This window comes from Heloderma suspectum, chromosome 1 (genome assembly GCF_057233095.1).
Source record: "Heloderma suspectum isolate Gila_16-S chromosome 1, 16-S_ref, whole genome shotgun sequence".
Taxonomy (NCBI): domain Eukaryota; kingdom Metazoa; phylum Chordata; class Lepidosauria; order Squamata; family Helodermatidae; genus Heloderma; species Heloderma suspectum.
Genome location: NC_139458.1, coordinates 7737265 through 7749881, shown reverse-complemented (window position 1 = coordinate 7749881; position 12617 = coordinate 7737265). Strand labels below are relative to the sequence as shown.

Genomic DNA, 12617 nt, shown 5'->3' with positions numbered 1-12617 from the left:
CTTTTGCCATGTATTTGCATATGGCTAACGAAGCCTATGTCACTTCCACTAGGGTTGTGCCAAATGTTTCCCCAAAACCCTTTCAGAGAACATCAGAAAAGCTATGCTGGATCAGACCATTTAATCCAGCATTCTGTTCGCACAATGGCCAACCATATGCCCCAACAGGAAGCCCAAAAGCAAGACATGAGTGCAATAGCGCCCTTCTGCTTGTAGCAGCTGGTATACAGAGCCATACTAGCTCTAATTTATAGTGATTTTACTATATTAAGCAGTATGTAAGTGCTACAAATAATACTGGAGAATACGGCTATCTTAGCTGGTAGCAACTGAGAGCTTTGTTCTCCATGAAAGAAGAAGAAATCCTCCATGAAGAGGGAGATATGTGCTTTCCCAGAGGGCTGTAATCTTCCATGCAAAGCTTCTACCTTTTAACAGTGTTTGCAATAGATCGAAAGATATTGGTAGCCTGTTCGAGGCACCACATTTTGTTCAGTGTTCAGGCCTATTTCCTCCTTCCCAATCAGGATAATGGTATAACAGATGATGTGGTTAATGACATCACAAATCTGGTTGCGCCCAGTCTTAATGGGTTGCAAGGGGAAATCTATAGAGACATCTCTATTGCTAAGGCAAGTAGGCTGTTGCTGCCGGTTCCACTGTATGGTCATGCCAGGCAATCAGACCCCCCCTACCCCCCGTGGGACAGCTAACTAAGGTGTGTTGGACTGGTTGCCTTGGCTATGAGGCATGTTCCCTTTTTGTCCCCAACACAAGTGCAAATAGTTCTGCAGCACCCTTGAGAAAAATTACTAAAAAAGGGAGGGGTGTTTTTGGCAAGGAGCAAAAATGTTTGTGGAAAGAGCCAGCCCTTCCCACACCCACCCCTATTTTGGCAAAGTCCTCACGTTTGTGTGTTTTTACCTCCTGGGCAGTATGGGTGAACTGCTGTTATTCCATAGAGATGTGTCCGCTGTTCTGGAAGATATTCACCTGTAAAAGCACCGCTGTCTTTGTTCACAGCTATAATGCCGTCCCTGTGCAGAAAATTAAACGAAAAACCATTTTCGCCTAATACAACACCCCTCTATGAACGGTTTTTCATCTGCTTTGCAAGAGCGAGAAAAGTTAACTCTGGTGTTCTTTATCCCTCATTCATGAAGGTGTACAGAGGGGCAACACGGCCACAGCTAATGGCAGTCTCTTGGAGTTTGGGGATGGTATGATCTCAACGCCAGCAGAATGTGCATTTTTGGAGCCCCGATTCTACACCATTTTACTATGTAACCGTTGGGGAGAAGACCTGTCTCATGGTGGCTTTTCCACATCCAAACTGGCTGTGTGAAGTGGCCAGCGCCCTTGCAATGTGGGAAAGATACTAACCCAAACCTGTAGGCCGCTCATGCTGGGCGGATGCTTGCTAACACACTTTGCTAATTTGTTATCTGGCCTCAGGCCACCAGCCTTTTCTGGATAGTGATGGGGGGGGGGGGCTACCTTCTCCAGTCTGTGTGGTAGAAGTGGTTGGCGTAGCTAACAATGCTGAAGGGGTAGTTGAGATTATCCTGAATGACGCGCCTTCCTGTTCCATTGGGTAACGTGCACTCCAGCTTCTTGGTTCCTTTTTCAAACAAAAGAAATTCAATCAGGGAACAGATTCTGTTTGCCCCTTCCTTGCTCTTGTTCATGAATGCAAAAACCTGTAGTGTAATGCCTTTATTAGGCCAACTCAAATAATTAAAAAAAAAATACATGCAAGCTTTAGAGATCTCCAGTTCTCTTCATTAGGGAAGATGTTACAACAGGAGATGGGAGGGGGTGTAACTTTTCTTTTAGCCTCACCAGTTCGCCTTCTGGGAAATGGGTATTTCGTGACTTGCCATTTACCACATGTCACTTCGTGAAGGCAAGCCCTGCTGTGGTGGCCATTTTATGAGGGCACCCATGACACTCAAAATTCCAAATCTACCCACAGCCCCCAAAAGTGCGGGGGCCCTGATTTAGCCCTTCCAGTGGAATGGATCTTAAAAGAGTGGTTTCCATTCAAAATGTAATAAAAGGAACTGGATTCTCTCTCTCTCTCTCTCTCTCTCTCTCTCTCTCACACACACACACACACACACACACACACACTTCATGAAATCCATGTTACCTGCATCTGCCCAACAAATCAGTTTGGAAAAGGGGTCAAAGGTTAATCCGTTTGGCAGCCCAATGTCTTGGTTGACCAAAATCTGTCTATTTTCTCCAGTCACGGTGGATGTCTCGATTTTGGGGGCTTCGCGATTCCAGTCTGTCCAGTAAAGATTCCTGGAAGGCAACCAAGGAGCAAACACAAGGTCGGCTGTGTGGTAAAAGCAGCTAAGCAAACGAGACGAGGACAGGGAGTGGCGTGACATCCAGCTAGAGCGCGTCTCCTCCTGTACGAACCTCCTCGGGCTCTGAGATTGTCTGCTGGGCCTGGCTCAGGCTGCCATCCGTGGCTGAAGCGAAAGTGGCATCCACAAGTCAACGGACTTTTCCAGGAGTGGTTCCTGGTTTGCGGGATTCCCGATATCTGCTCCGTTGGCTCACTTTTCAAAAGAATGTCAACACTTTTTTTCCTCTGGGGCTTTGGGGATGAATACTTGCTCTGCGTGTGCATTTTTCAGAGTTCGGGTTTAATTTCAGGCAGCCTTCCCCACCCTGGTACCTTCCAGCTGTGTTGGACTACAACTCCCATCATTCCCAGTTGCAGCCCAACAGAGCTGGAAGGCACAAGGTTGGGGAAGGCTGTTTTAGGGAGATCTTGTCACTTTGATTGCAAGTATGATTATGCTTGTGAGCTGCTGTAACCCAAAATGGGAAGGAAAGAGATCTGGAAATGTAGAAAACAAAATGAAATATGTTGTTGTTTTAAAGTACCTCCCACCAGGGGAGGCTGGTAGCGCCTATGTCAGTGGGGTGGTGAATCGGATCCGGGTTTCAGTCAGAACTCTAAAGGGGTGATCCAAGGTGTGGATCGCTCCTTTAGAGTTCTGACTGAAACCCAGAGCGGATTCACCGCCCCACTGACATCAGAACCACTACCCTCCACTGCCTTCCGCCATGCTGTTTATACCGCCCAAGAAGGTGGGTAAAACTGCTGAGTGACTGTGGTGAAAAATGAAACCAGGAAGTCTCTAGTATGAATCTCTCCCCTGCTGTGAATCCAATAGGTAGCCTTAGGGAAACTGCTGCCTCAGCTGCGGAAGTACGGATGCTGCTAAATTCGCTCCATCTGTATTTCACGGATTGTCGGGCATCTTTCGTTCTGTCATCCGCTCATCAATGGAGTCAGATATTTTCAAACCAGAATTTCATTCTACTTGCGCTAATCGACATTAGCGTTCATGCCAATTAGTGCAAATCCCCCGAAAAGTGAAAATCTAGTCTGCTGCCGAATCAGATTTATAGAAATCTGAACTCCTTTGAATCCGTTGTGGATTTCTCTAACATCCCAAGCCCCAGCCCCCTCTTTAGAAGATGGGAAGAAGAACACTGGTCTATCTTACAGGGTTGTTGTGTGGACTACAAAATAATGGATGTGAAGTGCTTGAAACTGCTGTACATGTCTACTCAAAAGTAAGTCCCATTGAGTTCAGTTAGGCTTATTCTCAGGTAAGCTGGATTGCGGCCTAAAACCTTTCACGTGTTTTCAACCATTGCTATGCGACTGTTGCGATTAATGTAAAGCTAGCCAAGGGAGTATTGTTTTGGAGATTGGAGGGGTTTTTAAAATTGATTTTAGAAATGTCTCACTTGCTTCTCTGTCAAAAGCACACACGGCCACCACCCACTTACCCATGGATGGGATCCACTGCAATGGCACGAGGATTGACGAGCTCTGTGGCAAAGAGGACTCGGCGTTCCGTGCCATCCAGCCGGGCGCTCTCGATTTTGTCCAAGCCACTGTCTGTCCAAAACATGGTTCTTCTGAGATGGTCTATGGCCAGGCCTTCTGGACTGATCAGCCCTAAGAGAGGAGAAAGCAAAGGAAGACGCTTTCTGGCAGGGCCAACCGGTGAAACTTTGGGTGTGTTTCAAGGGGCAAGAGTTTTGCGCCATGTGCTACGTAAGAATGTGGCACAGCCTATGTATGTCCTGTTCTGTTGATGTTTAGTGGGTCCCAAGACATGGTCTGAAAGCACATGAGGCAGCCACCTTGCTGAAGCTAAGCAGGCCTGGGTCTGGTCAGTGTTTGGAGGGGGGACCACCTGGGAACCATATCTATCCACCTTGAGTTCCACGATGGAAGAAGGGTGGGATATTAAATAAATAGTGCTCCGCTTCTGATTTTCTAGCAGGAAACCCTGGACCTCAGGGAAGAGTAACACATTTGGGGGCAATTGGTTGGGCAGGCCCCCGCTTCCTGGCAGCTCCTTCGGCAGATAGGTGGTAAAACGTCAGCTAATCGGTTAGAGCAGCCTTCCCCAAACTGAGGCCCCCCAGATGGCGTTGGACTACAACTCCCATCTTCCCCAGCCATCACTGTATGCTTTCTTGGGATTATGGGAGTTGCCATCCGAGACATCTGGAGGGCACCAGGTTGGGGAAGGCTGATTTAGTCACCTAATGACTAGATCAGCCTAAATCGTGCTTCCTGCCATTAGGACTTCCACCGCTTTTCTGTAGGCATTGCATAGGCTGGATCGAACCTGCCGTGGCCTTTCTCAGGAACAATCCCCCCACCCCACTTTCCCTTGAAGCCAGCTGGCAGCGGAAGCGCAGCCAGTTTCCCCTTGCTTGGCCATGACTCCTGGCAAGTCTGAGCTGGGGAAAATGCTCTCATAGCCTCCATTGTTTGGTCATCCAGCCACCTACCCGAGTTGATGACGGTCTCTGGCTCTGCCCCCTGCTCTAGACTTGCCCGGCTGATGGTCCGCCCTGCAACATCTGTCCAGTACATCATTTTCTCCCTGCAGTCATAGTCGATCGCCACCACGATGGAGCCCTGGAGCAGGCACATGCAATGCGCAGGCACACAGCAAATAAATGGTCAGCTATGACTTCATCTCATTAGCCCTGCTGGTGAAAAGGGCTCTCTGTGCCTGATGAGGAAACAGAGTCCCTGAAAATGATTGATGCTGAATTCTAGATGGGGATTGCCAGACTTTTCTGTGGCTTCAGCTGGGTTGTGGAACCCCCCTGCCTGCCCCGCAAAATCCAACAGGCACTCTCCTTGGTTTTGCTCCCCCTTTGGAAGATACATTCATTTGGACAGGCATTTTAATGTTCTGCTTCATTTATTTTGTTATTTTACCTGCAAATTTGCTTTGTATGTAATTTTGTTTTATAGCTGCTTTTTAATGGTTTAAAGAGCACTTCGGCTGAACACCAAACTAGACAAGATGGACCTCCATTCTCTTTTTAAAAATTATTTAAAAAGCAGTTCAGGGGAGAGAGAAGATGTGGCATTTCAGGCAAACGTTTCCGCTAAGAAGTGGGACAAAGGCCTGGGGGGTAAAGAATGACATACACCCCCAGCACCACAATCTCAATCCAATCCCAACACACGCCTCCTGCTTTTTACAAAAATTAAGAGAGATGGGAGACCCAGGCACAGACCTCCAGCATCTTTTAGACCTGAGTCTCAGCTCAGGAGAGCACAGCTGAGGCGTCTTAGAGCAGATAGTGTTCCTAGGGTCTTAAAATATTCTGGGTGGGGATCAGGTGCTCTTTGTAAACAAAGCAATTCTTCAGACATGGGTACCACAATGATTTAGATCAGGCTTCCCCAGCCTAGTGTCCCCTGGATGTGTTGGACTCCAATTCCCATCTTCCCCAGCCACCACGGCCAATGGCTGGAAACGATGAGAGTGGAAGAGTGACATCTGAGAGCAGACCAGGCCCAGGTGTCAAGGGAGCCAGCCGCAGGTACGCCCTGGCAATGGAAAAGGCATTCTGCACATGCTTAAAGGCACTCTGTTTTATAAGAACTTCACCCATCCGAGGGGCCAGTCCTCATGCCGAAACACGTTCAGGAGCTCACAGGAAAGCCATTTCAGCCAGACACTGTGTGGATTCAAGGGGGCTGCTTCAGGCAGGAGAGTTTGTAGACTCCGAAAGGACAACACACTCAGTTACTGAATTATTTTGAACAAGTCTGTGTCTGTCTGTGTGCACACAGCCATGGGGAAGGGGGGTGGCGGTTTGGACATTCTGCCTCAGGCGCCAGAACATCCACCCTGGAAAAACATCAGCACCTTCTTCCAGTCAGTCCTATCTTTATTCTAACACAGAAATGCTGTTTCTTTGGAACGGTTTTCTGCTTCATTCGTCGACCGCGAGAGAAATGGTAAAATAGGGGGCTGACCTGGAGGCGGCTGCACTTTGGGGAAAGTTTGGTCAGCTTGTGATATATTCCCAACAGAACCTTTGGAGGTTGAGTTCTCTGCCTCTTTTAATTTTGCATGAATCCAAAAGTGTGTGTGTGTGCAAACGTGTGTGCGTAAGTAGTCGTGTACTTGAAGAGGTGGATCTGGAGGACATCTGCCTTTCTCGAAAAACAAAATTCCCAGATTGATTCTTGGAAGCTTTGTTTGCAAACACTTCTTGGCCTCAAGCTCATAAAAATTTGGGTAAATATTATTAAGAGTTTGAGATGGGAGGCGGCGGCGGAGGAAGAGACTCTAAAAGGGTCATTTCTCCCAACAACACTTTCATCATCCTTTTCCAATCTGGTGACCTTGGGACTACATGGCATGCTGGCTGGGGAGAATAGGAATTGTAGGCCAGCACAGCTGGAGGTTACCAGGTTGGGAAAGGGGAAATTACTCCTGTCCCATGCCTGACTCCATCATGGGGCCAGAATCTGGTTAAGATTGCTTCAAAGAGGCAGTTTTCACAATAAAAACTGTTTTACTTTGGGGGGCGGGGGGCGGAATTATTATCTTAAAAGCTTTCGAAGTCATGCACAAAGACTGGCCTGGGGCATGACACAGAGGCAGGAAGGGAGCAGACAGGCAGCTCGAGTGTGTTGATCTTCCGGGTGACAGTTTCTCCCAGATACTTCAAACAAGGGGGTGCCATCCCAGCAAAGCCCCTACTGGCATTCTCAGCCGAAAATGGAATTAGTTTTCTACTCTCACTTCCAATGCAAGATATATAGGGTTTACCTGTAGCTCTAGAGCAGCCTTCTTCCCCAACCTGGTGCCCTCCAGATGTTTTGGACCACAGTTCCAAGCACATGATCCTTAGCCATGCTAGCTGGGGCTGATGAGAACTGCAGTCCTGGAAGGCACCAGGATGGGGAAAGCTACCTAAAGGCAATACATGTGCCTGCTTACAAATGGCTGGATTTAAGTTCTCCTGACTGCAAATCAGCAGAACATAAATTCCTGATGATGGAGGCTGCTGAATGAAAAAGGGTTTTAGAAACCCAAACCAGGCAATGAAGTGTTGGATGTGATGAATTAAAGCTTCACAATTTATCAACAAGACGATTTGAGGCTAACCTGGGGGGTAGGGTGTTAAAAAGTGTCGTTCCAAACAGAGTTTTTAAGAATAAAGAAAAACACTTGCTGTATTTCCATTTCCATTTGAATTTGAAAGGAAAGTTCAGGTCTAAGCAGCCTCCAGTTGACAGAGGAGACCTGATGCTCCCTTTCATAACAGCATTCACGGCTGCAAAGAGGAAATCCATGGACAGGTAGGGGCTGCGTTTCTCAAAGCCTGAATAAGAATCGGAATTGGAGGGGGTCAGGGCCCCCCTCTCCCACAACCACATCTGCTCCCTCAGTTCTACATCAGCTCATTGACGGTAGGGATGGAGGAGACATTTCTTTGGTAATTTCCCACTTCTAAACCACTCTGCGAACCAAAATTCAGTTATCCTTTGAAATCTGCACATCTCTGAATTCACGTTTGGAGGCTGGTTCCATGCCCAAGAGGAGAAAATATAGAAAAGGAGCCTGTAGTGGGTTCAGACAGTCCCCCGTGCTTTGAAAGAACAGGTGAGGGGAGGTTGTGGGGCCATGCAGGCTAGTCCCAAGCTCCTGCCCCCTGGCCACCCGCGAGTTTGTCTGGCATGAGAAGACATTCTACATGCATTGAGAATGAGGCCCCTACTCGCTCTGACTGAATGCACTGATGGGCAGGCGGGGGCTTGGCCTTGGTGCACGGGGGAGGGGTTTCCGCAACACCCCCCTCACCTCACATATTCCTTCAACATGTGGGTCATCTGAACCCTCCCCTGGTGTGTAGACATGTCAGTACACAACCCATGATCCCATGCTCCTTTGCTAAACACCCTTCCCGCCTCCGCATCCCCAGATGTGCCCCACCATGAAGGGGGATACTTTACATGGAGAGAGAGCAGGGTCTTCGCTGCCTCCTTCTTGAGTCTTGTGCCATTCAGGGGCAAGGAGCCAATCTGCTGGCCCTGAGCATAAAGCAGGAACGTCCCAGCCGAGGGAAGTCTGACATCAGGGCGTGGAGATGGGCGAACAGTTGGAGGGGCAACACTGGGGAGGCCTGTGGACAAAAGTGAGACCTACGCATTACATTGCTGGGCAAAAATATTGAACAAACCACATCCACACACACTGCCTCTCCACCAAAATCATCTGGCGAGGACCGCCTGCATGTCCTACCTCCTTCTGAAGCATGGCCGAGGGGCCAGAGTGAAAGGGCCTTTTCAGCGGTGGCATCCAGAAAGTGGAGTTCCCTGCCTCACGAGGGTCATTTGGATACCACTTCACCAGTGATTCGCCATCAGCTGAAGACTGTGCTTTTCCAATAAGGTTTGGGTTATCTCTTCCTTGAGACTCTCGTGGGGTGTTTTGCCTTTTTGCTGTTAGGTAGGATATACTGCAAAGTTTTGTTGCAGCTCCCACACAGTTCACCATATTTAACAGTCTACAAAGACAGCTCTGAAGGCAGTGGAGGGTGGTAGCTCTGCTGTCAGTGGGGCGGTGAATCCACTCCGGGTTTCAGTCAGAACTCTAAAGGACTCCTTTAGAGTTCTGACTGGTTCTGACTGAAACCTGGAGAGGATTCACTGCCCTACCAATATTGGAGGCACCACCCACCACTGTCTAAATGTGCTGTCACTCCCTACAATTCCCCTCCAGCTTTATCTCGAGGGGAGGCTTCATAATCTTCACCCATCAGTGCTTGGCTTAAGCAGGGCTCCTTCTCACAGGATTAGTGCAGCCAGGATCTCACCACGTCACCAAGAACTTTTGTAGAATCTCTGGTCTTGGGATCATGCCGCTTGAAGCAGCCCCACTGCAGAAGTGCTGTTACAGAGGGAGGCTGCAAAGAGGAAACCCATGAACAAGTAGGGATTGCGTTTCTCGGAGCTTGAACAAGGATTGGGGCTGGAGGGGGTCAGTGCCCCCCCCCAGCAACCACATCAGCTCTCTCAGTTCTACACCAACTAATTGACGGTAGGGATGGAGAAGACATTTCTTTAGTAATTTCCCACTTTCAAACCACTCTGCAACCGAAGTTCAGTTATCAGTTGAAATTTGCACATCTGTGAATTTCGCAGTAGAATTTTCCAGTCCAATAATGTGTACAAATATGTGCTATGTTAGAGAACTTGCAAACAAAATGCATATATTAGTGAAAATATTAAAAAATGCATTATATTTGGGAAATTACTTGCAAAAATCTGTATAGTAGGTGAAATTACATACAAAAATGCATGCATTAGGAGAAATTGGCACAGACATGCATACAAATTTTCATGCAGCTTTTTTTTAATCTCTAAGGTCAGGACAAACTGAACTAAAGATTGGAACAAAGAGAAATGGAGAGAAACCAAAACTGACATTTTTGTCCATCCCTAATTGGCAGTCGCCCTTCGCCCCTGCCCTCGCCCTTGAACTCCTCCACACCCCTCTCCGTACCTTCTGCTCCCATGTGGCTTCCTAGCTGTGAACAGCCAGTCTGTATGTCAAGCTTACGCCCACATTTTCCCAGTGAGCTTTGCAGCAGGTTGCCACCCACTTACATGCAGGAGGGACTCCAGGCTCCGATCTCGTGCCTTGAATCTCGCGTCCGTGTTCATCTGCACACCAGCAATAACCGCTGTTTCCGTGGCACTGCAGCGGGTTGAAGTTGCCCAGAGTGTCGCACTGGGGCACATACTGGTCACCCCGTGGGCTGCCACCATAATGCTCCAGAAGGCTGTGTCTCCAGCGTTCACACATCGTCTGCAGCCTCTGTGTTGGCTCTAAACGACATAAAACAATCGGAGGGCATAAGGCACCCTGCATCTTCAGGGCTTATTTTGTAAAAACACAGAGATTCCAGACCTCAACCTGACCCCAAAGAACTCTTGGCTCCTAACCCAGTGGATCTTAATCTACAGGCCACAAGTGGTCTTTGGCACGGTGTCAGGGAGTTCCTGAGACCACGAGAACAGTGCTAGGGGCAAACGGAAGCGCACCAACACTTTATTTGATGTTCTACAAAGTGCTAAAGGGAGAAGATGCCTTTTCAGTTTATATCTGAAAAGGTAACCTGAAAAGTAGTTTGCTTCTTCAGCAGCATAAAAAGCTGTAGCAGAAACACCAGAGGAATCTGCTCATTGTGCACAGACGTCTCGCTTGTGGGGAAAAACAGCTCTCCTGGATTGAGGAGGAGACATGTAGGAGATGAGTTTTAATCCAAGCGCCTTTCAAGTCTCCAGTGAGGAAGCCACAAGATAGGAAAAGGTGGAGGGCCCCAAAGCAACGTGCAAAATAAAATGATGGTCCTCAGTGCAACCATGTCTAAAGAAGCCACTGCCCTAACCTGTGCTAGTCAAGGGCTGGGAATGATGGGAGTTGCAGTCCAACACATCTGGAGGGCACCTGGCTGGGGAAGGCTGCCACACGGGAAATTGACACAACACCCCTTGGTCCTGGGCCGACCCTCAGCACCCTGGAGCTGTTACTGACATCCCCTCAGCGGACAGCATCAACCTTGCCTTCCCCCAGTAGTGCTGAGAGCGAGGCAGAACAGGATGGTGGGAGCCACTCACCTGGAGCCCTGCAGCGTGGCACAGGAGCGCCCGGTGGCACCCGGCTCCTGGAAATTTCCCTGCCCTCTCCGTCAACGCACCAGCAGTAGCCCGTGCTTCCGTGGCACTGCAGCGGCCTGTAGTTCCCCTGGTCATCGCACTCGGGGATGTGGGGACCGCCGGGGAGGCCTGGCTGACCTGAATGCTGTCGCTCGTGTTCACAGCGGGTCAAGCTTGCCATGGTCCCTGCCAGGCAGAACAGAGAGGGGTGGTTGGGCTCAAGATCTCACAGGAGGAGTTTTAAAGTGGGGGACTACAACTCCCATCATCCCTAGACAGTGTGCCCATTGCCCGGGCTGCCTGGGAATGATGGGAGTTGCAGTCCAACACATCTGGAGGGCACCCAACTGGAGAAGGCTTGCTCATGGGAAATCAACACAACCCCCCTTGGTCCTGGGCCGACCTTCAATGCCCCTGAGCTGCTACTGACGTCCCCTCAGAGGACAGCGCCAACCTTGCCTTCCCCCAGTAGTGCTGAGAGCAAGGCAGAACAGGACGGTGGGAGCCACTCACCTGGAGCCCCACAGCGTGGCAGGGGAGTGCCCGGCGGCACCCGGGTCCTGGCAATTTCCTTGCCCTCCCCGTCAACGCACCAGCAGTACCCTGTGCTTCTGTGGCACTGCAGCGGCCTGTAGTTCCCCTGGTCGTCGCACTCGGGGATGTGGGGACCGCCGGGGAGGCCTGGCTGACCCGAATGCCATCGCTCGTGTTCACAGCGGGTCAAGCTCGCCACGGTCCCTGATCGGGGGGGGGGGGTTGAGAGAGAGAGAAAGAGAGAGAGAATTTATTTATTATTTTTAAACAGATTACCTTACAAAACGAATCACTGTGAACACTAAGATATTACTGTTTTTTAGTCATTGGACACAACAAAATCTATTGCAAACATTAAAAAGCAGTGAGAGCTATCAAATTCCTTACCACAATAAGACATCAAAGACCTTTAAACTTACAATCAAGGAAATGGTTTGCATTGTATCACCTTGCTTGTCTTTCCAAAATCTCCTAAATGGCTCCCATTCCTATTCAAATGGATTTATTGTGTTATCTTTCCTGCCTAACCCAAAGAACCCATGTAATTTTCTTAGTTGCCAAATCCCACATCTTAATATATCCCTCCTTTAGTCTAGGTATTTCATTTCTTTTCCAGCATAAAGATGATGTGCTGCTAATATCATATAAAAGAGTAGTGTTTCTTTTTCTTTGGGACTGCATGTTTCAGATAAGTTAATAAACAAATATTACTAATATTAAAAATAATGTCTTTCCAGAATCTCCTTGCCTCAGAACAATTCCACCAACAATGTATGAGATCTGCTCTTCCCTTTCCACACTCCCAACAGATAGCCTTACAATTTTCATAGAGCTTAGATAACCATAAAGGAGTCAGGGACCACTGAGTCAGAAGCTTAACTGGATTTTCTATTAAAAACATAGAGGTTGTATATCTATTTGAGTTATTCCGAAGAGATTTCCACATTTCATCTGATGTTCTTTCTCCACGTATCTTCTCCCATCTTTGAATGAAAACTGGTCTTCTATGATGTGCATTATAATTTGGTAGATTTGAGTTAGCATCTTTTTT

The 12617-nt window shown here is 48.5% G+C and overlaps 1 protein-coding gene across 2 annotated transcripts in view; it reads right to left on the bottom strand.

The window, feature by feature from the left end:
- NID2 (nidogen 2) overlaps nucleotides 1–12617 on the bottom strand; it is a 69265-nt gene that overhangs the window by 1263 nt on the left and 55385 nt on the right. For both annotated transcript variants that reach the window (XM_084834882.1, XM_084834871.1), the window contains exons 14-22: nucleotides 11546–11770; nucleotides 10994–11218; nucleotides 9980–10201; nucleotides 8324–8493; nucleotides 4843–4972; nucleotides 3823–3994; nucleotides 2153–2310; nucleotides 1498–1621; nucleotides 925–1037 (exon numbers count right to left, since the gene is read on the bottom strand). In XM_084834882.1, coding sequence (XP_084691008.1) covers nucleotides 925–1037; nucleotides 1498–1621; nucleotides 2153–2310; nucleotides 3823–3994; nucleotides 4843–4972; nucleotides 8324–8493; nucleotides 9980–10201; nucleotides 10994–11218; nucleotides 11546–11770 — 1539 coding nt within the window. The remainder of the gene's footprint in view (nucleotides 1–924; nucleotides 1038–1497; nucleotides 1622–2152; nucleotides 2311–3822; nucleotides 3995–4842; nucleotides 4973–8323; nucleotides 8494–9979; nucleotides 10202–10993; nucleotides 11219–11545; nucleotides 11771–12617) is intronic.